At 45.2% G+C, this 26214-nt stretch overlaps 1 protein-coding gene across 7 annotated transcripts in view; it reads right to left on the bottom strand.

Annotated features, from left to right (window-relative positions):
- CREBBP (CREB binding lysine acetyltransferase) overlaps positions 1-26214 on the bottom strand; it is a 153302-nt gene that overhangs the window by 64632 nt on the left and 62456 nt on the right. For 4 of the 7 annotated variants that reach the window (XM_084817900.1, XM_084817898.1, XM_084817893.1 and 1 more), the window contains exons 6-11: positions 21923-22162; positions 16612-16708; positions 16153-16302; positions 15636-15753; positions 13435-13627; positions 4682-4735 (exon numbers count right to left, since the gene is read on the bottom strand). In XM_084817900.1, the coding sequence (XP_084674026.1) occupies positions 4682-4735; positions 13435-13627; positions 15636-15753; positions 16153-16302; positions 16612-16708; positions 21923-22162 (852 nt within the window). The remainder of the gene's footprint in view (positions 1-4681; positions 4736-13434; positions 13628-15635; positions 15754-16152; positions 16303-16611; positions 16709-21922; positions 22163-26214) is intronic. The other 3 variants (XM_084817895.1, XM_084817896.1, XM_084817897.1) reach the window with 2 other exon arrangements.

Below are 26214 nucleotides of genomic sequence, written 5' to 3'. Positions count from 1 at the left end.
GCTGAAGGGGCAGGATTGCAGCTTGAGATCGATAGGCATATGGTCAAGGAACACCTCATTACTTTGAATGAGTTCAAATCTCCAGGGCCAGATGAACTGCATCCTAGAGTCATAAAGGAACTGGCAGAAAAACTCTCAGAACCGCTGTCTATTCTCTTTGAGAAATCATGGAGGACAGAGGAATTGCCAGATGACTGGAGGAGGGCTAACATTGTCCCTATCTTCAAAAAGGGTAAAAACCTGGGAACTACAGACCAGTCAGTCTGACATCAATCCCTGGGAAAATTCTGGAGCAGATCATAAAGCAATCCACCTGGAAGCACCTTGACAACAATGCCATGATTACTCGAAGCCAACATGGATTTGTCAAAAACAAGTCCTGCCAGACAAATCTGATCTCATTTTTTGATCAAGTCACCTCCCTTGTAGACCATGGGAATGCTGTAGACATCATATACCTCGACTTCAGCAAAGCTTTCGACAAAGTGCTCCATGATCTCCTGATGAGCAAACTCGCTCAAAGTGGGCTAGATGAAACAACAATCCGGTGGATCCACAGTTGGCTACAGAATTGGACTCCAAGAGTGCTTATCAATGGGACCTTCTCAAACTGGGGAGAGGTAACGAGTGGGGTACCGCAGGGCTCAGTCCTGCTAATAGCTAATACTTTGGAAGACAGAAACAAAATTCAAAGTGATCTGGATAGACTGGAGTGCTGGGCAGAAAACAACAGAATGACATTGAATAGGGATAAATGCCAAGTTCTGCACCTAGGAAAAAGAAACCAAAGGCACAGTTACAAGATGGGGGATACGTGGCTCAACCACACTACAAGCGAGAAGGATCTTGGCATTGTTGTCGATCACGAGCTGAATATGAGCCAACAATGGGATGTGGCTGCAAAAAAGGCAAATGCTCTTTTGGGCTGCATTACTAGAAGCATCGCTTCCAAATCCCGGGAAGTACTCGTTCCCCTCTACTCAGCACTGGTTAGGCCTCATCTGGAGTACTGTGTCCAGTTCTGGGCACCACACTTTAAGAAAGATGCAGACAAACTGGAGAGGGTTCAGAGGAGGGCAACAAAGATGATCAGGGGACTGGAAACAAAGCCCCATGAAGACAGACTGAAAGAACTGGGCATGTTTAGCCTTGAGAAGAGAAGACTGAGGGGAGATATGATAGCACTCTTCAAGTACTTGAAAGGTTGTCACAGAGAAGAAGGCCAGGATCTCTTCTCGATCATCCCAGAGTGCAGGACACGGAATAATGGGCTCAAGTTGCAGGAAGCCAGATTCTGGCTGAACATCAGGAAAAACGTCCTGACTGTAAGAGCAATATGACAATGGAAACAATTACCTGGGGAGGTGGTGGGCTCTCCCACACTGGAGGCCTTCAAGACGAGGCTGGACAGCCATTTGTCAGGGATGCTCTGACTTGGACTCCTGCATTGAGCAGGGGGTTGGCCTCGATGGCCTTGTAGGCCCCTTCCAACCCTACTATTCTATGATTCTATGATCTGTTTGCTAGATGTTGCTGAAGTGCACAGTATCAATTTAGAGCTTCTCAAAAAAAAAAAAAAAAGTGTACCCCACCTTGCCCCAGGTACCACTAAGGTAGTTAACAAAAATGTAAAAGTAATACCAAGCACATAATTAAGAATAGCAAACACTTCTTAAGTTTTGAAGGCCCCACATTGCTTACGACAGTTTATCTCTCATTGTAAAAATGATGTCTGAAGCACCCACATTTCCCCACAGATACATTTCTTGAGAAGTCAATCTTCCTGCAACAAGGAGAGGGGCAGTAAGTGCCATCCGCCCTTGCCTGGGTGGGGATGAGGTGCCTCAAGGGCAGTTTTGTAGAATGGGCAATGAGGAAATAGGGGATGAGGGAAGGGAAGACACATTTGGCAAGGGACAAAAGGAATGATGAGAGAAGCATCCTGAAAGGGTGGCCCAGTACAACAGGGAACACCCAGAAAACCACCTCCAGGGTCTTCACAGACTCAAAGAGCCAGGAAGGTCCCAAAGGATTGGCTGTTCCAGTGACCTAGCTATCTGGTCCACAGTCAAGACCGCCCATCTACGGTGGCTCATAGCAATGCTGCTGCCCTTCTTCAATATTGCTTTCTTTTAAAGGGAGATCCTGGCTGTTGGCTCCGAGCAGAGGAGAGAAACGTGAGCAGGAAGCCTTTTGCAGCTTGGATGGCTCCGCGGTGCATGCAGCCTGTGGGGGCCTCACCTTTATGCTTGCTCATGCACTGGCCTAACTTCCCAGGGCTTCACCTCCTCCCCCTCTTTGCCTGTGGCCACCGAAGCACCGCATCATTGGACAATACACAGGCAGCTCCATCTGTGAGCAAAAACAGGCCGCAGCCATGTCCCCTGCCTCGCTCACGTGGGAAGCCTCTCACCTTCAACCCAGCTGCGCACTCTTGGCCTTGGGGAGGCAGGCAGTGTATGTCACCCCAGGCAGTAAAAGGAGGCTGAGGGGCGCTGGGAAGGGCCTGGACAGGCCAGCACACAAGAGAGTGGGCTTCAAAGAACAGACAATTCCCTCCATTCCCCTCCTCTGGAGACAACATTACCTATCAGGCCAGCCCCTGGATGAATGGTGAGAAGTCTGATCCTAGAGTGGAACACTTTCCACATCTGTATTTTTTTCCATGGAAAATTTTCCATTTCTAAAAATCCACTTAATCAGTCACATAATGGAATGAATACAATGGCCTTGACCATATATGGTCTAGCCTTTTGAGAATGAGCCACAGTGAGCCTCAGGCTTGTGTGTTGCCCCCTACCCCTTCTCCTCCGGAGCGGCTGTGAACAGGAGCTTGGAAACTTTTCAGGTTAACCACAGCTTGTTGGGTCATCTGAACCCGGGCAAACTATGGTTAATCTTAACTATGGTTTGTTGAAACAACCCAATTTTAAGCCATAATTTATGACACTAGCATGTTTCAATGAACAATAGTTAACATTAACCACAGCTTAAGGTTCAAACCACATGCTGAACTGTGGTTAATCTAAAACGGAAGCAGAAGCTTCCAATCTCCTCCTTGAAGCCACACCAGAGAGCAAGGGGAGCATATAAGCCTGAAGCTCACTGCAGCTCATTCTCATAACACTCAGCTAAACCAGTGGTCTCCAAAGTGGGGTGCGCAAGATGATCCATTGGGGTGCATGAGCTGCCTGATAATTAAGCAGCCTCCTGCTGCCCCAATGAGTTGCCATGGTGTGCAATGATGGCAGAGGCAGCAGGACGGGATGGGAGCCGAGAGGGAAGCTCCAGGGCATTTCTCTCTTGGCTCCAATCTTATCCTGCCTTTGTCACGGCCACCAAGAGCAACTGCACCAGTCTCTGCCAGGCACAGCAGAGGAAGGAGCAGTTGCTTGCTCTGCTGCGACACTGGAGTAGCTGCAATCCTGCCGAAGGAAAGCAAATTCGTTCCAAATTTACTGACCTTTTCTGTGATGACAAGTGGCTGTCATTAGTGTTCTACCTAACAGATATTTCTGAAAAAATAAATACACTTAGGGCACAATCCTATGGGGATTAATGAGAGCAAAAAGGGTTTTTTATACCATTAATAAATAAAGTAAAATAGTTTTTAAAAATGTTTATTTCATCTTTATCTCAACCTTTTTAAATTTTTATTTTTTGTGTATGTTTTATGATGTACATAATATATTAGTATAGTAGTACATATATATCATTTATAAATAAATATACATATATTGGGGGTGCGTGCTCAAAAAATGTTTACTGATGGGGGGGAGATCAAAAAAGTTTGGAGACCACTGAACTGAACTATGTTTTCATGGAGTTACATCTGATCACAGCCAATACCAGTCAAACTAAGCAGTCTCATAGCTGCCATTAGCCTTTTTTCCCAGATGATTTTCCCTAAGAAGCATGAATGCATATGAAATTAAGATAAATGCATAGCTTTGGGGGCACATTATAATTAATGCTAACAGTTTTCAGTTACTTCCTTCCCACTCACTGTGTCACGCAGTGCCTTACCTCTACTAGGTTAAAAATGGAACTTATTGGGACTATACTGAGGGTTGGGGAAGGAGAAATGAAGGGTTAATTCTTGTGAATAACAGAAAGATTATCCAGAAAGATGTCTCATGCCTGGGGGTGGAGAGGGGACACACATAAAGGAAAACAAGTATCTACACATGCCGGTCCCGGTTTATATGGCATCTGGAGCATGATGAGGTTTATGTGAGGCAAGTCGGTTAGGATTACGGTGGGAATAAGTGATGTGGTTCCTGATTGGTGAGGGACATCATACCTCTGTGCCTGCTCGAATATTGTTCCAAAACTGCATTCCAGGGTCTCCTGGTTGGCTCTGGGTTTGGGAAGCCCCAGAAAGTAAAGTAATAGGGACCAGAGTTCAGGAAGTTTAAGAAATAGTCACTGCTTCATGAGACCCTTTTCTGCCACCTCAACTGTTAAAGCAGTCTGAACATGTATAATCTAGGTGGCTGATTAAACACAAAAATTAAGACTATGGATACAAAAAAGTGACTTGTTTTCCACCCATGTACTTGGGACAGAAGTATAAAGGAAAGTGTGGTACAGAAAAGGTAGGACAAACTTTCATACCCTGAATATGAAACTCACAAAGACAAAGACTGAGAAAAGGAGAAAGTTAATGGATGTTAAATACCTTGAGAGACCTGCATGCGGCTCATAGGCACATTTGGCATGGACAGTGGCCCATCTGTAATAGAACCAAAGTGTGGTCAGCCTTTAACTGATTTATAGATTCAAAATCTTTTAATTGACTAAAAAGGCGCCAGTATGGAAAGAAGGACAGGTTGCTCACCTGTAACTGTGGTTCTTCGAGTGGTCATCTGTAGAGTCACACATATGGATTCTGCGCCTGCACAGGGCCTCCACTGGAACTTTCTAGAGCTGAGACGTTTAGGCAAGAAGCCTGCCCTACCCCCATCCCACCTTTCCCTTCAGTTCCTCTGAGGGTGCCACAGTGACAACCCCAAATGGCGAAAGAAAAACCAGAACACCTGTTGTGGGGTGGGAGGGTGGGTTGTGTGACTGCACAGATGACCACTTGAAGAACCACAGTTTACAGGTAAGCAACATGTCCTTCTTCACGGTCTCTGTGCATCACATATATGCGTGATTAGCTAGCTGACTTACCACAGGTGCAGAGAATTTCATGGTCAAGTTAGAAGAGATGAAAGCACTTCTCATCAGAAAGAAGCATCTTCTTCACCTGAACATCAAGGCTGTAGGGTTTAATTAACATTGTAGGCTGTGACCAAGTAACAGCCTTTCATAAACCCTGAAGAGGAATACCCCTGGAGAACACAGTAGAAGAGGGTAGAATGACCCTGTACTGAATTGGGTACTGGGAGTTGGGACAGGGCATAACTAAGTTTAATAGCTTCAGAAAACGAAACTGATAACCACTATGTCAAGACAGGAGAACCTTTGTTCTTACCCCAAAAGCAGACAAAGAACTTTTTGGTCCTTCGGAATGATGAAGCACGACAACAGTAAGGCCAAAGCCCTTTGCACATCTAAAGTGTGAAGGGAGGATTCCAAAGGTGTGGTAGGATTCGAGAAGAAGGGAAGAATATCCTGGTTCAAATAAAAAGGAGACACAACCTTAGGCAGAAAGGGCAGATCCAGTCTAAGCACTATGTTGTCCCTGTGGTGACTATTAATGGGGTGTCAGACCAGAGAGACACCAATTCACTTGCTTGACATATGGAGGTTATGATAAGGATAAGTACTTTAAAAGTAAGCAAACCGAGGTCAAACATAGCAAGCAGTTCAAAGGGTTTGGACATCAAAGCAGTCAAAACCATGGAAGGGCTCCAGGTAGGGACTGGCCTGGAAATGGGTGGATATAAGGTCTGTAGTCCTTTTAGGAATTTTTGAGCCATAAGATGGGAGAAAAATGTATGCCCTTGAATCCAAGAGTGGGACGCAGATAATGCTGCCCAATAAACTTGAAGAGACAACAAGGCCAGCCCTCAATCATGAAGCCTTAATAAAAACTGAAGAGTACAGTGAAGAGAACAGGAAATAGGATGAACTGAAAGAATCAGCATACAACTGGAACACTCGCCATTTAAGCATAAAGGATCAGTGGGTACTGGGCTTATGTGCCCCCTCTAGAACCCGTTCAACATCGGATGGGATGGATGAGGAGGGCAAATTTGCTATGCTGTCATCTGGTGGGAAGTGAGATCCTGGTATCATACCCAACTGTCTTGCTGTGTTAACAGAGGGAAATAGGGGTAACATTACCCTGACTCTCCCCAACTTCAAGAGTAGCATGGCAAACCACGGTTAGCAGGGCCACCTTGGGGTTAGTAGAATGACATCCAAACCATCTCCCCTGATTTTCACCAGTGCCTTCATAGTCAGGGGGACCAAGGGAAAGGCATACAGGAAGATCGTTGCATCCTTACAGAAAAGCGTCGCCAAGGGATTGCCGATCAAAATCTGCTCTGCTGCAGAAAGGTTGCATTGCGAATTCACATTAGAGGCCTTGGAGACCAGAGAGCATGAACTTGGTATGAACCACAAAGTGCTTCCCCAGCCTAGGTTGGGGGCATCGGTAGTCACTATCTGAGATGGTCATCTTTGTTGGAAGGGAAAACCACAAAGATGCAAAAGGATTATCCACCACTGAAGACAGCGCCACACCAACTTGGGTAATAGTAACTGCGCTCAAGAAGAGTCCAGTTCAGGGCAAAATACATCTAGAAGCCATGCTTGGAGTACCTGCATGTGAAGTTGTGCAAACCAGATGACAGAGGTGGTCGCCACCATCAGTCCAAGTAGGTGTTGTGTAGCCAAAACAGAAGCTGAACTCTGGGATGCAAGAGAGTGGGCCATGGACATAAGAGTGACAGTTCTGACAGTCAGGAGAATGGCCCTGGCTTGTTCCGAGTCCAGAACTGCCCTGATGTACTAAATTTTAGTAGGGACAAGATAGAATTTGAGTACATTGATACAGAGACCTAGGTCAGAGAGGAGAAGTAGAGCAAAGATGAGCACTAAACCAAGGAAGAGAAGAGGCCACAATGACCCAGTCATCAATACATGGGAATACCATAATGTCCTGCAAAGGGAGGTGTGTGGCCACCATGGCCATGTACTTGGTAAATATTCTAGGAGGGCTACCAAAGGGTAGTACTCAAAATTGGAAGCATCAGTCTCCAATGGCAAACTGTAAGTATCAATGATGGCACGGACTAATTCAAATGTGGAAATAAGCATCCTTGAGGTCCACAGATGCAAGCCAGTCATCTTTCTGAAGCAGAGGAAGAATGGTGGCAAAGTTACCATACAGAAGCTTTTAGGCTGGATGAAGTCATTAAGGTCTCTAAAATAGGCCAGAGGCCTCCATCCATTTTCTGGACCATAAAGTAATGAGACATGAAACCTGGTGGAGCTTGAGAAAGGTCATCTTGTTCAACAGCCCCTTTCTGGAGCATCGAGGCAACCTCTTTCTTCGGGGGGGGGGGGGGGATGAAAAACCCAGAGGCAGAAATGAAAGGAAATCTATCATATACAATAGCAAGCACCCACTTATCAGCAGTAATACTGTGCCATGCAGCATAATACTTAGATGTGAGCCAAAAGAGGATAATACAGCAGACACGGTTCATGGTGTGTCAAAGATGCTGCTTCTGTCCACTTTCTTGCTTCTGACACCATTGCTGATGATACTGCGTGGTTCATTTGGACTGTTGGGTGCCCATCGCCCAAAAGGGGCAATCACCCAACGAATACTGGGATTGTTGTGGGTGCTGAAACGCATTCCACAACCATCTTTTTCACTGAGATTTTGATCTTATAGATGTCACTGAGCGTATCACCCACTGTCGAATTAAATAAACCCAGCTTATCAAGTGGAAAGTTCTCGATACATGATTGCACTTCCTTGGTGAACCCAGTGGAACGCAATCATGTGTGGTGGAATAAAGGGAGGCAAATTCTGCAAGACATGGCCCCTCCAAGACATTCCTGACTTGTATTGCTGCTAACTTCCTCCTACAGAAAGTGGAGGAAAGAACTAGAGGATCGGCTACCCTTGACTTGATCCTAACCAACAGAGATCACGTTGTGGATAAAGATGCAATTATGAGAACTCTGGGGAAAGTGACCATGTTATACTTGAGTTCTTGGTTCTAAAGGAAGCAAAAGCCAAGTGTAGCCAAACGCGTATCTTGGATTTTAGGAAAGAGTGGGTGGGAGTTTTAAAACAAGGAAATTCTAAAGGCACAATTACAAACAATTCCAACAAGAAAAAAGGCGGAAGACAACAGGAGAAGCCAATGCAGCTTCACAAAAAGTTTAGAGATGACCTGAAAACAAAAAACAACACATACAGGAAGTAGAAGGAAGGCCAGGTTACAAAGGAAGAGTACAGGTAGGTAGCACAGAATTGCAGGGATGGAGTCAGGAAGGCTAAAGCTGAGAATGAGCTGAGGTTAGCGAGGGATGCGAAAAGCAACAAAAAGGCTTTCAAATACGTGCATAGTAAAAGACAGAGGAAAGAAATGGTGGTTCAACTATTAAATAAGGATGGCAAAATGATAACAGATGACAAAGAAAAGGCAGAAGTGCTCAGTTCCTACTTTGGCTCAGTCTTCTCCCAAAAGAGGGTTTCTGACCCCCCTGGCAAAGGTGAAGTACAGGCTGAAGGGGCAGGACTGCAGCTTCAGATTGATAGGCATATGGTCAAGGAACACCTAATGACTTTGAATGAGTTCAAATCTCCAGGGCATTGCACCCTAGCGTAATAAAGGAACTGGCAGAAGAACTCTCAGAACCACTGTCTATTATCTTCCTGAAATCATGGGGAAGTGCCAGATGACTGGAGGAGGGCTAAGGTTGTCCCTATCTTCAAAAAGGGCAAAAATGAGGAACCTGGGAACTACAGACCAGTCAGTCTGACATCAATCCCTGGGAAAATTCTGGAGCAGATGATTAAGCAATCCATTTGTAAGCACCTTGAAAACAATGCAGTGATTACTCAAAGCCAACATGGATTTGTCAAGAACAAGTCCTGCCAGACAAATCTGATCTCACTTTTTTTTATCAGGTGACCTCCCTTGTGGACTGTGGGAATTCTGTGGACATACTATATCCTGACTTCAGCAAAGTTTTCAACAAAGTGCCCCATGATATCCTGATGAGCAAACTAGCTCAAAGTGGGCTAGATGAAACAACCATCTGGTGGATCCACAGTTGGCTACAGAATCAGACTCGAAGAGTGCTTATCAATGGTACCCGCTCAAACTGGGGAGAGGGAACGAGCGGGGTACCTACCACAGGGCTCAGTCCTGGGCCCAGTGCTCTTCAACATTTTTATTAATGACTTGGAGGAGGAGGTGCAGGGAATGTTGATCACATTTGCAGATGACACAAAATTGGGTGGGATAGCTAATACCCTGGAAGACAGAAACAAAATTCAAAGTGATCTTGATAGGCTGGAGCATTGGGCAGAAAACAACAGAATGAAATTTCACAGGGATAAATGCCAAGTTCTGCACCTAGGAAAAAGAAGCCAAATGCACAGTTACAAGATGGGCACTACTTGGCTCAACAATACTACAAGTGAGAAGGATCTTGGCATTGTTGTCGATCACAAGCTGAATATCAGCCAACAATGTGATGTGGCTGCAAAAAAGGCAAATACTCTTTTGGGCTGCATTAATAGAAGTATAGCTTCCAGATCATGTGAAGTACTAGTTGCCCTCTACTCAGCACTGGTTAGACCTCATCTTGAGTACTGTGTCCAATTCTGGGCACCACACTTTAAGGATGCGGACAAGCTGGAGAGGGTTCAGAGGAGGGCAACAAAGATGATCAGGGGACTGGAAACAAAGCCCTATGAGGAGAGACTGAAAGAAATGGGCATGTTTAGCCTTGAGAAGACTGAGGGAAGAGATGATAGCGCTCTTTAAGTACTGGAAGGGTTGTCACAGAGAGGAAGGCCAGTATCCGATCTTTTCTCAATCGTCACAGAGTGCAGGACACGGAATAATGGGCTCAAGTTACAGGAAGCCAGATTCCGGCTGAACATCAGGAAAAACTTCCTGACTGTTAAAGCAATACGACAATGGGACCAATTACTTAGGGACGTAGTGGGCTCTTCCACACTGGATGCATTCAAGATGAAGGTGGACAGCCATCTGTCAGGGATGCTTTGACTTAGATTCCTGCATTGAGCTGGGGGCTGGACTCGATGGTCTTATAGGCCCCTTCCAATCCTACTATTCCATGAAAGTGATAGCTCCCACCATTGTTTTCACTCCACAATCATTTTGTCAGACTAATGGCCTCTCTTTTAAAGAGCTTTGGAATCTCCTTTTCTGTCCTCTGGCAAGTACTTGAAAAGGAAAGCAGTCTTTTGCCACAGGAAAAACTGGTACTAAGCCATGCAGGCTTGATAGTTTGCAATACGGAAAGCCAACGCAGCCATAGAGTAACTGTTGTGGCCTTTAGCGTCCAGCTTACGTCCCTCTTGAAGTGTTGGAACTGAGTGTGGCTTTGTTGATGCCTTGTTTTACCCAACTCAGCGATAATGGACATCAGTGCAGGGTGCTGGAACAGAAAACAAGCATTAGGTTGGACATGATAAGGATCTTCTACCCTCCTAGATGATAGAGGAGTTGAGGACAGCTTGTTCCAAGACTCTCTGGCTGATCTGAGGAAAGATGGAAGGACCAGTAAGACAATAGGTTCAGTAGAATCAGACTGGACAAAATCCATGATGGGATCATCCACTGGAGCATCGACCCACTTAATCTCTACTCCTAACAATGTAGCCATGCAAACAAGTTGTTCAGTTTAAGGACAATTATCTTCAGTCAGGGATGGCAGCCAATACTTGCCCACCAACTGATCCAGGTTGGGCCAACTCCAATGAATCCGACTGATAGCCATCCAGGTCCAATTCCAGCTGCATTGGTGGTTGTAGTGGACTGGGACCATTCAAAATGTGAGGGACTGATGCTGAAGCTACAGAAGTTGTGTATGAGGCAGCAGCACTGACAACTGTGGCATTGTAACCAGTGACAGGACAGGCACCGGTTCCCACAAAGCCAGAACCAGCAGTGGTGCGTGTGGTGCTGGAGGGGGCTGAACAGACACTACAGGAGCTGTTGGAAGCACCATGGCTAGCATCACCAGTGCTTGTACCACCAATATGATCGGATCTGATGCCAGTGGTTGAGACATGGTAGCTGTAATGAGGTGTGCTCTAGACAACCCTACCAATCTAGATTCAGGAGATCTCCTGGAATCTGACAGCTCTCTTCAAGCCTAACGGGGATAGATTTCGAAGTACGAGAGTTGCTCCCTGTAGTACTTGGTGAACATAAGAAGAGCCATGCTGGATCAGACCAAGGGTCACTGCCTCTGGTACTGGAGGTAGCACACAGCCATCAAGACTAGTAGCCACCGATAGCCTTTTCCTCCAAGAATTTGTCCTACCCCCTTTTAAAGCCATCCAAATTGGTGGCCATCACTACATCCTGTGGTAGCGAGTTCCATAGTTTATGCGCTGTATGAAGAAGTCCTTCCTTTCATTCTCCACACCATGCATAGTTTTGTAGACCTCTATCATGTCTCCCCTTACCCTCCTTTTTCCCAAGCTAAACAAGCCCAGTTGCTGTAACCTTCTCTCACAGGGGAGATGCTCCAGCCCATTAATAATTTTAGTTGCCCTTTTCTGCACTTTGTCCAGCTCTACAATATCTTTTTTTTAGGTGTGGTGAAAACTCTCTGTCCAAGAACAAGAGGGCGAACAAGAGTATCAACCTGTATGTAGTTCCCGCCAGGACAATCCCACCCTCGTCTATCCAAGTAAAATCAATCAGATCCTCTTGAAGCAACACTTGGCAGCTGTTAATGAGATACCGGTGCCAGAGAAGAGTCTCTTATTTTTCCCTCCAATATTGACCCTGTAACACAAATACCTTCTGTGGCCACAGGAGAGTCATGTGGAGGCCTCTGCACCACTGGGATTCAGTAATGTTGGCAGTGGTGGAAGTTGTGGAGGTTCTCACTCTAGCGCATCTGTGTCATCCTGTGGAACAGGAGTTGGAATGGGAGTAGTCTGGCACTTTTCCCCATCCCGTTGATTAGATTTCTTTTTCTTCTTGTGCTCGTCAGTTGAAGAATGCTTGGATTTGTCCTTCTTTGAGATGGACCAGCCCAGTGTTGGTGGATCAAGCACTTTATGGTCAGGACCCACATCTGATTGCATTGTCAGTACAGATGGTGTGGTTAAATCTGAAACTAACGAGGTTGCCAAGGACATTTTAAGAGACTGATTTGAGCAAACTGAGAGTGGAAATGACTATGATTGCTTGACAGAATCTGCCGCCTGTAAGGCTCACTCCCAAAGTGGTGCTCGAAGGCATGAATGGTTCTTCCTTGCCTGTTTGTTAAATCCTTGGCAACGAGCACAGGATTCTGCCATGTGGCCCTTGCCCAAACACAACAGACAGAGATTGTTGCCATTAGTGAGAGGGAAGTTGTTAACACAATCTGCACCTTTACGGAACGGGGCCCAAAGGACCATACACCACTGAGAGAAGCCACCTAAGTGGCAAACTGCATTGAAAAAAAGAGAATGGAACATGTTTAAAAGAGAGAAAGAAGCAAAAGGAAGAATAGTAAGAGCTGACAATTTAGTAAAGACAATGCTGCTGCAGCAGTCAAAAAGAAACTTGAGGGGAAAGGTGGGAGCGCCGCCCTCTAGGCAGATGTGGGAGCGGGCTGGGTGGGCTTCCCACCTAAATGTCTCAGCTCTAGAAAGTTCCAATGGAGGCTCTGCTCAGGTGCAGAGCCCACGGATGTGAGTACAGAAACCACCAAGAAGAACTTCAATAGCTACCAGTTTATTTCTGAGTTAATTCAAGGTGCCAGTGCTGACCTTTAAAGCCTTCTGTAGCCTGACCTCAGGATCTCTCAATGAGCACGTTCACCGGTATGAAGCTCCCCAGAGTCTGAGATCATATAGAGACAGCCTCCTCCAGATATTATTCAGAGAAATTAGCTGGTCCTCTACAAGGAGCAAGGAATTCTCATTTGTGGCACCTTCCTTTCCAAGGGAGGCACAGCAGACATCATCTCTTCAGAATTTTAGAAGGTGGTGATAATATTTTTGTCTCAAGGGTACCTTTGAGGCTGCAGGATGATTCCAGCATGCTGCTAATACTTAAGTGTGGTTTTATAGATAATGTAAAACAATTATAGGGTGGTTTTCCTGTTGCTATATTCAATTTTGTTGTTTCATATTTTTCTTTTTATTGTAAGCTACCTTGTGGGCATTAAGAAAGCCTGAAGGGTGGAAAATAAATACAAAAAGACAACTAAGAATTTCCTTGCTCCATCTGTCAACTCCCTTAGTTAAGTACTTACTGGGAGGTCTCACAGGCTGCGGTTGTCCCATGGTTGCTGCCACCTGTGGAATGCCAGGAGGCTGAGTCCCGGGGGCCTGTAAGGCTGGCTGACTACCCAAGATCCCTTGCTTATGTAAACGAGACCTTCGTTTTTCCTCTAGCTCCTTTTGTATTTTATAGATTTTCTCTGCCAACAAATGGTAATATTCATCCTAGAGAGGGGAAAATATTAGGATCAGGTTAAAGAATGTTTCAAAAAGAAAGTAATACAGATGACTCAGATTAATACTGGCTTCACTTTATTTTACATGAACACTTGCAATTTGAATGAGTTACTTCAAAACTTGAGATCTAGAAATCCGAGTACCAGGGTTGAGATGACTGTGACATTTCCTGAAACCTGTCCAGGATGAAGGCTCTAAACAAAACGAACAATGTCGTAGCTGGCAATATCAAGACCTGGGTGGACAATGGCAATAACACCAATGCTGAGGATTCAGCGATTCAGGATGGAGACATAAGGAAAAACAGAAGATGGCATAGCTGGACTACTGTAATGTGCTGCAATGGCTGCCTCTCAAGACAGTCCAGAAACTTCAGCTGATGCTGAATGGAGCCACCCAAGTATTAGTGGGGACAAAGTGATCAGATCATATAACACCTACACTGTGCCAGCTGCACTGGTTACCAATGTGTTTCCAAGCCCAATTTAAAGTGCTGGGTTTGACCTTTACAGCCTTACACAGTTTGGGGCAAACCTTCAACCATATCAGCCTGCCCGTACATTAAGATCAGCAGCAGAGGCTCTTCTCACTGGCCTGCCTTTGAGGCCAGTTAGGTGGGCAAGTACACAAGAGAGGGCCTTTCCTGCACTGGCCCTACACCTCTGGATAGAGTTGCCATCAGGGGTCCACCTTTTAAGAAGGCCCTGAAAACTTACTCTGGCCTCCCTGTCATTATGTTTTCTCAGACTGTTGTGGGTTGCAGCTGCAATTGTGTTGTAAGTTTTGCCTTATGCTTGGTTTGGGGTGTGGGGGTGGTTTGGAATGTTTTCTGTTTTTATTACCACATCGGTTTTACGATATGAATCTTATTGTAGTACACTGCCTTGGGAGAGCTTCTACCCTGAAAGGTGGCCTAGAAATATTTGGAACAAATAAATATTGAAGGCTAGGCAGGGCTGCCTTCATGATTGTGTGGGCCATCCTCTTAAGCACTGCATAGCATCAAAATGGTCAAGGTGTGGGCAGGTCCCATTTTCCCACCCAGACACATAAAATAAAATAAAGTGTGGTGGTTTTTACATTTCTACAGTGACAAAGCTGAAAAGGCTAAAGTTGAGATTCCAGCTTTCATAACTTTATGCAGGATGCCCCAAATAAGTCTGAGTATTTTCTTCCTTCCTGTGGACAAGAAGCCTTCTAAGAAGTCACTGGTGTGTTAAATAAAGAAGGCACAACACTCAAGATTTCAGGAGCTATATAATCATTCCAGTCTGACAGACCACTTTGTCTACTATTTCAGCCAGTAAGCCCTGTTGTCACAGTGAGTGCCTGGCGTCATTGGGCACTATGAGGTCCAGTTCACACAGAGGACTTGGGGCAAGTCATGTTCAGCAGATTCAGACCAAGCAGGAGTCGGGTTTCCCAGAGACAGGAGTGGAGGGCCATGGAGAGCTCCAACAGGTGCTGGGACTGGAAGCCAGGCAAGCTTGCCTATGTTTCTCCAAAAAGGAGGAGACTGGGACTGAGCCTTAAATATGGTTTTGGCTTCTTTTAGCTCCACCTCCATATTCTCCCTTAAAGGGGCCTGGCCTGTTTCAGTAGCTTCAGGCTGCAACGACATAGAGGGGGCTGTGGCATGGTCATATCTTCATGGCTAGAGTCCTCAGAATCCGAGGATGGCAACACAACCTCCTCTGGACACAGGGGAGCTGGTCCCTGAGGTCCTCCTGGAGAACTAGGTCTTATAGAGGTAGGGACCTCATGACACCCTTCTGTAACCAATTTCTTTCCCTGAACCACTGACTCAGGAGGCTCGTCCCCTGAGGCTGGGGGCCGGGCTCCTGGACCATGACACTTTGCTAGAAAGCAAAGCAATGTGCAATGGAAACACTGGTAAGCCTTGTAGTGGAGGAGTGCACCTAAAACAGAGCCATTTTCAGAAATGTTACATTATCCAGCAGTTCACAGAATCAAGCTCTTCTGGTACATAACATACCCTACTGTTAGCAGATTCATACATATCCCCTTCTACTTTCCTGGCGTAAGCCACCAGATTCTCCATCCGGCGATCTTTCAGTGCTGCTGGGTCAGGAGTTGGAAAGATGGCTTGCACACTACAGAAAGAAAAGATTTAAATCCCCTTATGAGCGATATAAATCTTATTTTCATATCCACCAACATCATGCAAAAGGATTTTTAAAACTCCAGCCCTTAAGAAACCCAAAGAGAGTGAGCTTCCCCCGCAAGATCACACATTTGAAATGTGTGATACACCCTGGAAAAATGGGGGGGAGGGGAATAAAAATGGGAAATTGCGAATATGAGAAGAGGTTTTTTTAATGAAATATCTTCTCACACAGTAAAGAGAACACCAATTCTTACTTCAACCCTCCAACCTTTAATAAGGTCTTCAAAGCCACCAAGCCACAAAATACAAGGATCAGCATTGCATTTCAGGGAACAACCTTGCCCAATCCTATAGTAAACTGTGCCCACCCAAGACTAATACTTACAGTTTGTGTACTAAGTGATTGCGCAGATCCTGAGTCACATGCTCATGCCAGGTTTTCCTCACCCCGGTACTTGAAGGTGGCGCAGCTGTTGGCATAGAGCCACTGAGATTTCCAACACTGCCAGAATTTGTGCCATCATTCATTAAGGGGCTAAAGAAAAGGCAATTATGGAAGCTCTTGTAGCTCTCGATTGCATTCCAGATTACTTCTGCTTTTAAGCATCCCTACTTATTGTTACAAAGGTTAAGAAATTATCAAGTAACTGACTACAACAGCACAGATAATGAAATTCAATTACATTACTTTGGTGAAGGAAAAATGAAAACCAAGAATGGGGGAGTTATTTGGGAACAGGGAATATGAAATGACCATAAGAAAAAGTGCTATTAAGGAGTTACTTCTACAACTGGAGATTATAAGCCGATCTTAATACCCAACCATCCTTTAAGTGTGTCTTACTTTGCTGCCCCAAGTGAAGTCGGAAGACCAGTTTCTGGGATCATGCTAGCTTGTTGGTCTGTTATTCCTCCTGAAGCCAGATTCACTTGATTAGCTCCTTTGGGAACAAGATTATCCCTCATTAGTTCAGTGTAATTATCAGTCAATTCACACCTTTAAATTACCAACATTAATATATATATACTGTAGGATAAATGGATCACTGCCTTGTTGTGGCGAAGGGGCTTGCGTAACTCAGTGAAGCCATAAGCTATGCCGTGCAGGGCCAGCCAAGACGGACAGGTCATGGCGGAGAGTTCTGACAAGATGTGGTCCACTGGAGAAGGAAATGGCAACCCACTGCAATATTCTTGCCAAGAAAACCCCATGGAACGTATCACAAGGCTAAAAGAGATGACGCTGGAAGATGAGCCCCTCAGGTCGGAAGGTGTCCAATATACTACTGGGGAAGAGCAGAGGGAAATTCCAAGTAGCGCCAGAAAGAGTGAAGCGGCTGGGCCAAAGCCGAAAGGACACTCAGCTGTGGATGTGTCTGGTGGTGAAAAGAAAATCCGATGCTGTAAAGAACAATATTGTCTAGGAACCTCGAATGTCAGATCAATGAATCAAGGTAAGCTGGAGGTGATCAAACATGAGATGGCAAGATTGAACATTGACATCTTGGGCATCAGCGAACTAAAATGGACAAGCATGGGAAAATTTAATTCAGGTGACCATTATATCTACTACTGTGGGCAAGAATCCCTTAGAAGAAATGGAGTAGCACTCATAGTCAATAAAAGGGTGGGAAAAGCAGTACTGGGGTACAATCTCAAAAACGACAGAATGATCTCAGTGCGAATCCAAGGCAAACCATTCAGCATCACAGTAATTCAAGTCTATGCCCCAACCACTGAGGCCGAAGAAGCTGAGGTTGATCGGTTCTATGAAGACCTACAACACCTTCTAGAACTAACACCAAAAAAACATGTCCTCTTCATCATAGGGGATTGGAGTGCTAAAGTAGGAAGTCAAGAACTCAACGGGATAACAGGAAAGCATGGCCTTGGTGTACAAAATGAAGCAGGACAAAGGCTAATAGAGTTTTGCCAAGAGAACATGCTGATCATTTTCCAACAGCACAAGAGGCGACTCTACACATGGACATCAGCAGATGGTCAATAGCGAAATCAGATTATGTCCTTTGCAGCCAAAGATGGAGAAGCTCTATACAGTCAGTCAAAACAAGACCTGGAGCTGACTGTGGCTCAGATCATGAGCTGCTTCTTGCAAAATTTCGGCTTAAATTGAAGAACGTAGGGAAAACCACTAAATCATTCAGGTATGACCTAAATCATATCCCTTATGAATATATAGTGGAGGAGAGGAATGGATTTAAGGGATCAGATCTGATAGACAGAGTGCCTGAGGAACTATGGACGGAGGTCCATAACATTGTTCAGGAGGCAGCAACTAAATCCATCCCAAAGAAAAACAAATGCAAGAAAGCAAAGTGGCTGTCTGATGAGGCTTTACAAGTAGCTGAGGAAAGCATTAATAGAAGCATAGCTTCCAAATCCCGGGAAGTTCTAGTTCCCCTCTACTCAGGCCTCATCTGGAGTACTGTGTCCAATTCTGGGCACCACACTTTCAGAAAGATGCAGACAAACTGGAGAAGGTTCAGAGGAGGGCAACAAAGATGATCAGAGGACTAGAAACAAAGCCCTATGAAGAGAGACTGAAAGAAATGGGCATGTTTAGCCTTGAGAAGAGAAGACCGAGGGGAGATATGATAGCACTCTTCAAGTACTTGAAAGGTTGTCACAGAGAAGAAGGCCAGGATCTCTTCTCAATCATCCCAGAGTGCAGGACACGGAATAATGGGCTCAAGTGACAGGAAGCCAGATTCCGGCTGAAAATCAGGAAAAAATTCCTGACTGTTAGAGCAATACGACAATGGAACTAATGACCTAGGGAGGTGGTGGGCTCTCCCACACTGGAGGCGTTCAAGACGAGGCTGGACAGGGATGTCAGGGATGCTCTGACTTGGATTCCTGCATTGAGCAGGGGGTTGGACTCGATGGCCTTGTAGTGTCAGGGTGGACACTGAGCCCATAGAATCCCAGAGTAGTTCTGATTCTGAGGAAGAGCAGTCGCTCCTGGGAGAGGAGCGCGCTCCTCTTTCCCAGGACCAACAGCTGACGGAGATTCCTCCCACCAGTATTCCTAGTTTAGTTAGCAGTCCAGGGAGTGACCAAGCACAGATAGCAGACTTGGTGGATGCGCGATGCAGACACAGAGAGCGGCGCCAGATGGAGGGCGCAGAAAGGAGGCGAAGTGCCAGGTTGGCGCGCAAACAACAGCTGCGCCCAGAGGCTCCAAGGGAAAAGGGGAGGGACTCTCCCTAGTCCTTAAGATCAGGGGTCTGCCAGTAATTCCCTTTCAAATGGGGACCAACTGTTCCAACTTAGGGCATAGGTACTGTGCCGCTCAGATCTAGTTGCAATCGGTATAGTTGTTAAGTTGTAAAAGAAGAATAAAGCTTTGAAAGGAATTCCTTTGTCTGTGTCTGGACTTGGCTACTGGTTTAGACAGAGAGAGACCTCCAAGGAGCCCTTGACATGTAGGCCCCTTCCAACCCTACTATTCTATGATTCTATGAAAGAAGGGAATCAAAAAGCAAAGGAGAAAGGGGAAGATATATCCAACTGAATGCAGAGTTCCAGAGAATAGCAAGGAGAGACAAGAAGGCCTTCTTAAATGAACAATGCAAAGAAATCGAGGAAAACAATAGAATGGGAAAGACTAGAGATCTCTTCAAGAAAATCAGAGACATCAAGGGAACATTTTGTGCAAAGACGGGCATGATAAAGGACAAAGAAGGCAGGGACCTAACAGAAGCAGATGAGATTAAGAAGAGGTGGAAAGAATACACGGAAGAACTATACAGGAAAGATCTGAATGTCCCTGATAGCCATGATAGTGTGGTCACTGAACTTGAGCCGGACATCCTAGAGAGTGAAGTCAAGTGGGCCTTAGGAAGCATCACTAACAACAAAGCTAGCGGAGATGACAGTATTCCAGCTGAGCCATTTAAAATCCTAAACGATGATGCTGTTAAAGTGCTGCACTCAATATGCCAACAAATTTGGAACACTCGACAGTGGCCACAAGACTGGAAAAGGTCAGTTGACATTCCAATTCCAAAGAAGGGCAATGCCAAAGAGTGTTCAAACTACCATACAACTGCGCTCTTTTCACATGCCAGCAAGGTTATGCTCAAAATCCTACAAGCTAGGCTTCAGCAATATGTGAACCGAGAACTACTGGAAGTACAAGCTGGGTTTCAAAGAGGCAGAGGAACTAGAGATCAAATCGCCAACATTCGCTGCATCATGGAGAAAGCAAGAGAATTCCAGAAAAACGTCTATTTCTGCTTCATTGACGACGCTAACGCCTTTGATTGTGTGGATCACAACAAACTCTGGCAAATTCCGAAAGAGATGGGAGTACCAGACCACCTTACCTGTCTCCTAAGAAACCTGTACGAGGGTCAAGAAGCAACAGTAAGAACCGGACATGGAACAACCGATTGGTTCAAAATTGGGAAAGGAGTACGACAAGGCTGCATATTGTCGCCCTGCTTATTTAACTTATATGCAGAGTACATCATCAGAAATGCCGGGCTGGATGAATCACAGGTCAGAATTAAGATTGCCAGGAGAATCACCAACAACCTCAGATACGCAGACGATACCACCCTAATGGCAGAAAGCGAGGAGGATCTAAGAGCCTCTTGTTGAGGGTGAAAGAGGAGAGTGCAAAAGCTGGTTTGAAACTCAACAATAAAAAAACTAAGATCGTGGCATCTGGCCCCATCACTTCCTGGCATATAGAAGGGGAAGAAATGGAAGCAGTGACAGATTTTATTTTCTTGGGCTCCAAGATCACTGCAGACGGTGACTGTAGCCATGAAATTAAAAGACGCTTGCTCCTTGGGAGGAAAGCTATGGCAAACCTAGACAGCATAGTAAGAAGCAGAGACATCACCTTGCCAACAAAGGTCTGCATAATCAAAGCTATGGTTTTCCCAGTAGTAACGTATGGCTGTGAGAGCTGGACTATAAGGAAGGCTGAGCGCCGAAGATTTGATGCTTTCAAACTGTGGTGCTGGAGAAGACTTACGATTCCCCTGGACTGCAAGGAGGTCAAATCAGTCAATCCTAAAGGAAATCAACCCTGACTGCTCATTGGAAGGACGGATACTGAAGCTGAAGCTCAAATATTTTGGCCACCAAATGCGAAGAGAAAAGTCACTGGAAAAGTCACTGATGCTGGGAAAGATTGAAGGCAAAAGGAAAAGGGGACGGCAGAGGATGAGATGGCTAGATAGCATCACCGATGCAAAGAATATGAACTTGAGCACACTCCAGGAGAGAGTGGAGGACAGGAAGGCCTGGCGTGTAATGGTCCATGGGGTCACGAAGAGTCGGACACAACTTAACAATTGAACAACAACAACAGGATAAATGAAGCAAAAGGTACAATTAGTAAATTAGTTGTCTGTAACCATATCTTAGCGTAATGATTTTTGCTCAAATGTTTATTACAAATATCAGCAAAGATGTTCCCAATCTGGGAGTATAAAATAGTGAGAAAACTATTCAGTCACTTCTATTCAATACCTAATGAAGTGAACACTTTCAAATAAATGGTTAAAGTATGTGACTTAAAACAAACTGATAAACAGACATGGCTCCGTAAGCAACACGCATTTTAGAAAGCAGGTGTCCAATACCACAAGCAAAAAGTTAGCCCACATTTTTCATAAGATGCCGACCTGCCTCCTCCCCACAATTATCCAAACTTCCTAACTTATCACTGTGCACCTCACAGAGCCCTATGGCAGCATACCTGTGCATAAATAGCAATCCAACTTACTCAGAATGACGCCCTGATGTGCTATTTTCGATGTCCCTCAAAGTTCTAGATGAACTGAGCACAATACAAACTCCTTTGAGTAAATGAATGTTTTCCAGTTTCTGAACAAGGCTGCCATTATATTTGTTGCTGATTTGTTATTGAATACCCTGCCTCTTCATAAGAACATAAGAAGAGCCCTGCTGGATCAGATCAAAGGTCCATCCAGTCCAGCATTCTGCTCACACAGTGGCCAACCAGCTGTTGACCAGGAACCCACAAGCAGGACACGAGTACAACAGCACCCTCCTGCCCATGCTCCCCAGCAACTTCCCCTGCCTAACTCAAATGGGGGATGCCTAAAGCACCTACCATTCATTAAGAAATAATTTATTTTAAGTTCCCCACATACCCAGTGCATTGATGGTCCTCATTTGCTGATGGGACTGAGGCTGGGCAGGTTGCTGGCCTTGCACTTGTGGCTGCAACTGGGCCTGTGGCTGGTTGCCATAGGGCAGGCCAAGAGCTGCATAGGCGCGCTGCATGGAACTGGGGTCAATTGGGTTAGGGTTACTTAGGGAAGGAGTTGCTGGCTGGCCTGTTCCAGAGGCAATTGAATTCTGTATTCCACTACCTGGGGATCCAAGGAGCGCTACAAAAAAGAGAAACACATACAAAATCACTTTCTCCAGCACAAATCAACACATAGGAAAGAACTGATCAACTTTTACTATTACTTGTTGAATTATTTATTTGTTTCATTTCTATACCACCCCAAAGCCGAAGCTCTGACATTCATATCCCACCTTTCCTACCAGGAGCTCAAGGCAGCTCACACAGTTCTCCACCCCACTTATCCTCACAACCACCTGTGGCTGAGAGTGAGTGACTGGCCCAAGATCACCCAGTGAGCTTCACTGCTGAGTGAGGATAAGCACCCAGGTCTTGTCCAAGAGTCAAACCAGTGCGCTATAATGGCTCTCATGTGACACAGTACTGAGCAACATGAATGCTTTGCTCCTTGGTTAATTAAAAAAAACACAAGTTTGTCTTCATTCAGGACATCTGTCATCAAAGATATATTTCAGTCACATTTTAGGTCCCTTTAGACTGTCAGCAAAAATCCAGCTATTTTATTAAATGAGGTTCATTAAATGAACCTTGAACATTCTCCTGGGGCCATCTCTATCACTTGAGGCTCAGGTGGCCTCAGTGGCACTGAGTGCCTTCTAACAGCTTTGGCTGGTGGCCCAGCTACGCCCCTATCTGGACAGGGATAACCTGGTCTCAGTAATCTATGCTCTGGTAGTCTTCAAGTTAGATTACTGCAATGCACTCTATGTGGGGCTGCCCTTGAAGACCATTCAGAAACTACAGCTTGAGCAAAATGTGGCTGCCAGATTAATAACTGGGGCCAGAAGGTCTGAGCATATAAGACCAATTCTGGCCCGCTTGCATTGGCTGCCTGTATGTTTCTGAACCCAATTCAAAGTGATGATTTTAACCCATAAACCCTTACATGGCTTTAGACCATAATACCTGACAGACTGCCTTTCCCAACCTGACTGTACCCAGGCACTACGATCAACATCTGAGGCCTTCCTCAGAGTGCCACCTCCAAGGGAGCCTCGGAAGGTGGCAACAAGGGCGAGGGCCTTCTCAGTGGTGACCTCCCGACTCCACAATGAGCTCCACACTGAAGCCAGCCTGGCGCCGACATTGTCATCTTTTTGGTGCCAGGTTAAGACTGCCCTCTTCTCCCAGGCATTTAATGACATATGATGGTGCATGTATGTCTGCTGTCTTGAACAGGTCTATAAAAATTGTTTACTGATATTTTTTTAGCTGTGTAAATTGTTTTAAATTGTGTATGTTAAAAAACATTTTAGACTATGTTTTTATTGTAATGTATTGTTATATATTCCTGTTGTTGTATTTTTTATGAACTGTTGTGAACTGCCCAGAGAGCTTCAGCTACTGGGCAGTATAGAAACGAAAATAATAATATTTCATTGGCAAGGTTCAACTTCCTTTGGTAAAATAAATCTGTTAGCTATTCTGGATGTGGTACCTCTAGTTTGTTCTTTATTCTGATGTAAAAAGTTAGGCATTGTGGTCTTTCATTTTTATGCCCACCCTTTTAAAGGGTATTAGCTACTTCCCAGCATTTTGGTCTAAGAGGCTGACTGTCAAGTAGCCAAAAACCACAAATAATTTCAGACTGAGCCAATCAGAGCTTGTTACATGATGTCCAAACCTGGACACTATTGGTTAATTGCGGGTTAAACAACCCACAGTTAACCTACAATTAGTAGTTAGATTGCCTATCGGGGGTTGAATATTCAAAAAGGCTGTGGCACACATCCGGCAAATCATGGATTACATGCAAACAGCCACATGCAAACAGAAGAGACACACAAGGCAGCTTACAATAAAGAATAATGCAAAATAATAGAACAATATAACCATTAAAACAGATTTGAAGAGTAGAGACAGCAAGCTAATACAATTTTACAAAAACACTAAAAACATCAGCAGCCTGGAATATTAAATGAATACAGAAATAAAAAGATCTTCACAAGCTGGTCAAAAGCCATCAAGGGCGGCCAACTGACCCTCCCTAATCTGGGAGTTCTCCCATCCTGGAGTGACCACTGAAAAGGCTGCCTCCTGGCCAAGTGAACCTCAAGTGCTCAGCCTCAAGTGCTCAGTAGCTCTTGATGCAAAAGCAGGCTCAATATGGGAGGAGGCTTCTTTTTTTTGTTACCTGGTCCTAAGCCATTTAGGGCTGTGAAGGTAACAAGTGATAGTCTTTAGGCCTGGAAATGGATCAGATGTCAGTGAAGCTGCTGGAGCCATGAGATTGCATGATCCCAATAACTGGCACTGGTCAACATTTTCGCTGCCACATTAGCTGCTGCGTTTTGGATCAGCCACAGTTTCTGAACACTCTTCAAAGGCAGGGCATTGTGGAGCATTTTGCAGCAGTCCAATCATGATATGACTAAGGCAGCAGATGTCACCATGACTAGATCTGCCATTTCTATAAATGGATGCAACTGGCTTCAGCTGGGAGGGAGAAGGCAGTCCTGGCCATGACCACCCCCTAAGCATCCAAGAACAAATCTTGGTCCATGAGTACTCCCGGAGTATGAGTGTCTCTTCTGTTTGTGTGTGGCTGTTTGCATGTAACCCAGGGTTCAAGAAGTGTGCTACCCCATGCAACACAAGTTAAGCTCCGAATCCCAGTGCTGCAGTCTTACGGACCAAGAGCAATTGTGTCTTTCATTTGTTTGTCATCACGCAGGAGCCCATTCATTCATTCATTCATTCATTCATTCATTTTTTATACTGCCCAGTAGCCATAACTCTCTGGGCAGTTCATAACATGATAAAACTTAATATAAAACATTTTAACATTCCAAAAATTAAAATACTTCGAAAAGTTAAAAACAAGTTAAAAACAATTAACAATGTTTAAAATGTGTAATGTGTAAAAATAATTAACAATGATCAGAACTTGATAAAAAACGAAAAAGCCCCATTGTATGCCATCAGATGCATGGGAGTAGAGGAAAGTCTTAACTTGGTGCCAAAAAGATGACAATGTTGGCATCAGAAAGCCCTCACTGAGTACAGCATTCCACAATTGGGGAGCCACCACCAAGAAGGCCCCCCGTCTCTGTTGTTGCCATCCTCCAACCCTCCCTCGGAGGAGGGCCTCAGATGTTGATTGTAGTGTATGGGTAGGTTCATACAAGCAGAGGTGCTACATCAGATTTTGTAGTCCCAAGCCATGTAAGGCTTTCAGAACCAGTACCTTGAATTGGGCTCGGAAACATACAGGCAGTCAGGGCAAGCAGGCCAAAATGAGTGAAGGCCAAGTATATGCTCAGGCCTTCTGGTCCCTGCTATCAATTTGGCTGCCACATTTTACTCAAGCTGCAGCTTCAGAACCATCTTCAAGGTCAGCCCCGCGTAGAGCACATTGCAATAATCTCACTTGAAGGTTACTGGAGACCACAGACTACTGAAGCCAGTTATCCCTTTCCAGACATAGGGGCATAGCTGGGCCACCAGCCAAAGCTGGTAGAAGGCCATCTTTGCTACTGAGGCCACGTCAGCCTCAAGTAACCACACTAAGTCTGGGAGAACCCCCAAGCTACAAGCCTGCTCCTTCAGGGGGACTGCAACCCCATAGAGAACAGGATGAACACTCTCCATCTGGTAAGAAGAATCACCCACTAACACCATCTTAGTTTTGCTTGACTAAATTTCAGTTTATTATTCCTCATGAAGTCCATTGCCACAGCCTCACCTGATGAAGATGAAAAGAAGAAATAGAGCTATGTGTCATCAGCATACTGATGACAACACACTCCAAAACTCCAGATGACGCTGCTCAGCTGTTTCATGTAGATGTGAGATAGTATGGGGGTCAAAACCAACCCTTGTGGAACCCCATACCAAAGAATCCCACAGACTGAGACCGCAAGGAAGGGCAGGTAGCTTACTTGTAACTGTGGTTCTCCGAGTGGTCATCTGTGCATTCACACAGATGGGCTCTGCGCCTGCACAGAGCCTCAATTCGGGAAACTTCTAAAGCTGAGAAAATTTTGGTGGGACCCCTCCCCCACTGTCCCATTGCACATGTCCAGAGGGGTTCCCACCTATTCCCTCAGTTTGATGAGACCCCATGTGGCC

Source organism: Heloderma suspectum, chromosome 12 (genome assembly GCF_057233095.1).
Source record: "Heloderma suspectum isolate Gila_16-S chromosome 12, 16-S_ref, whole genome shotgun sequence".
NCBI classification, from domain to species: Eukaryota; Metazoa; Chordata; class Lepidosauria; order Squamata; family Helodermatidae; genus Heloderma; species Heloderma suspectum.
This window is presented reverse-complemented; position numbering and strand designations above follow the sequence as displayed.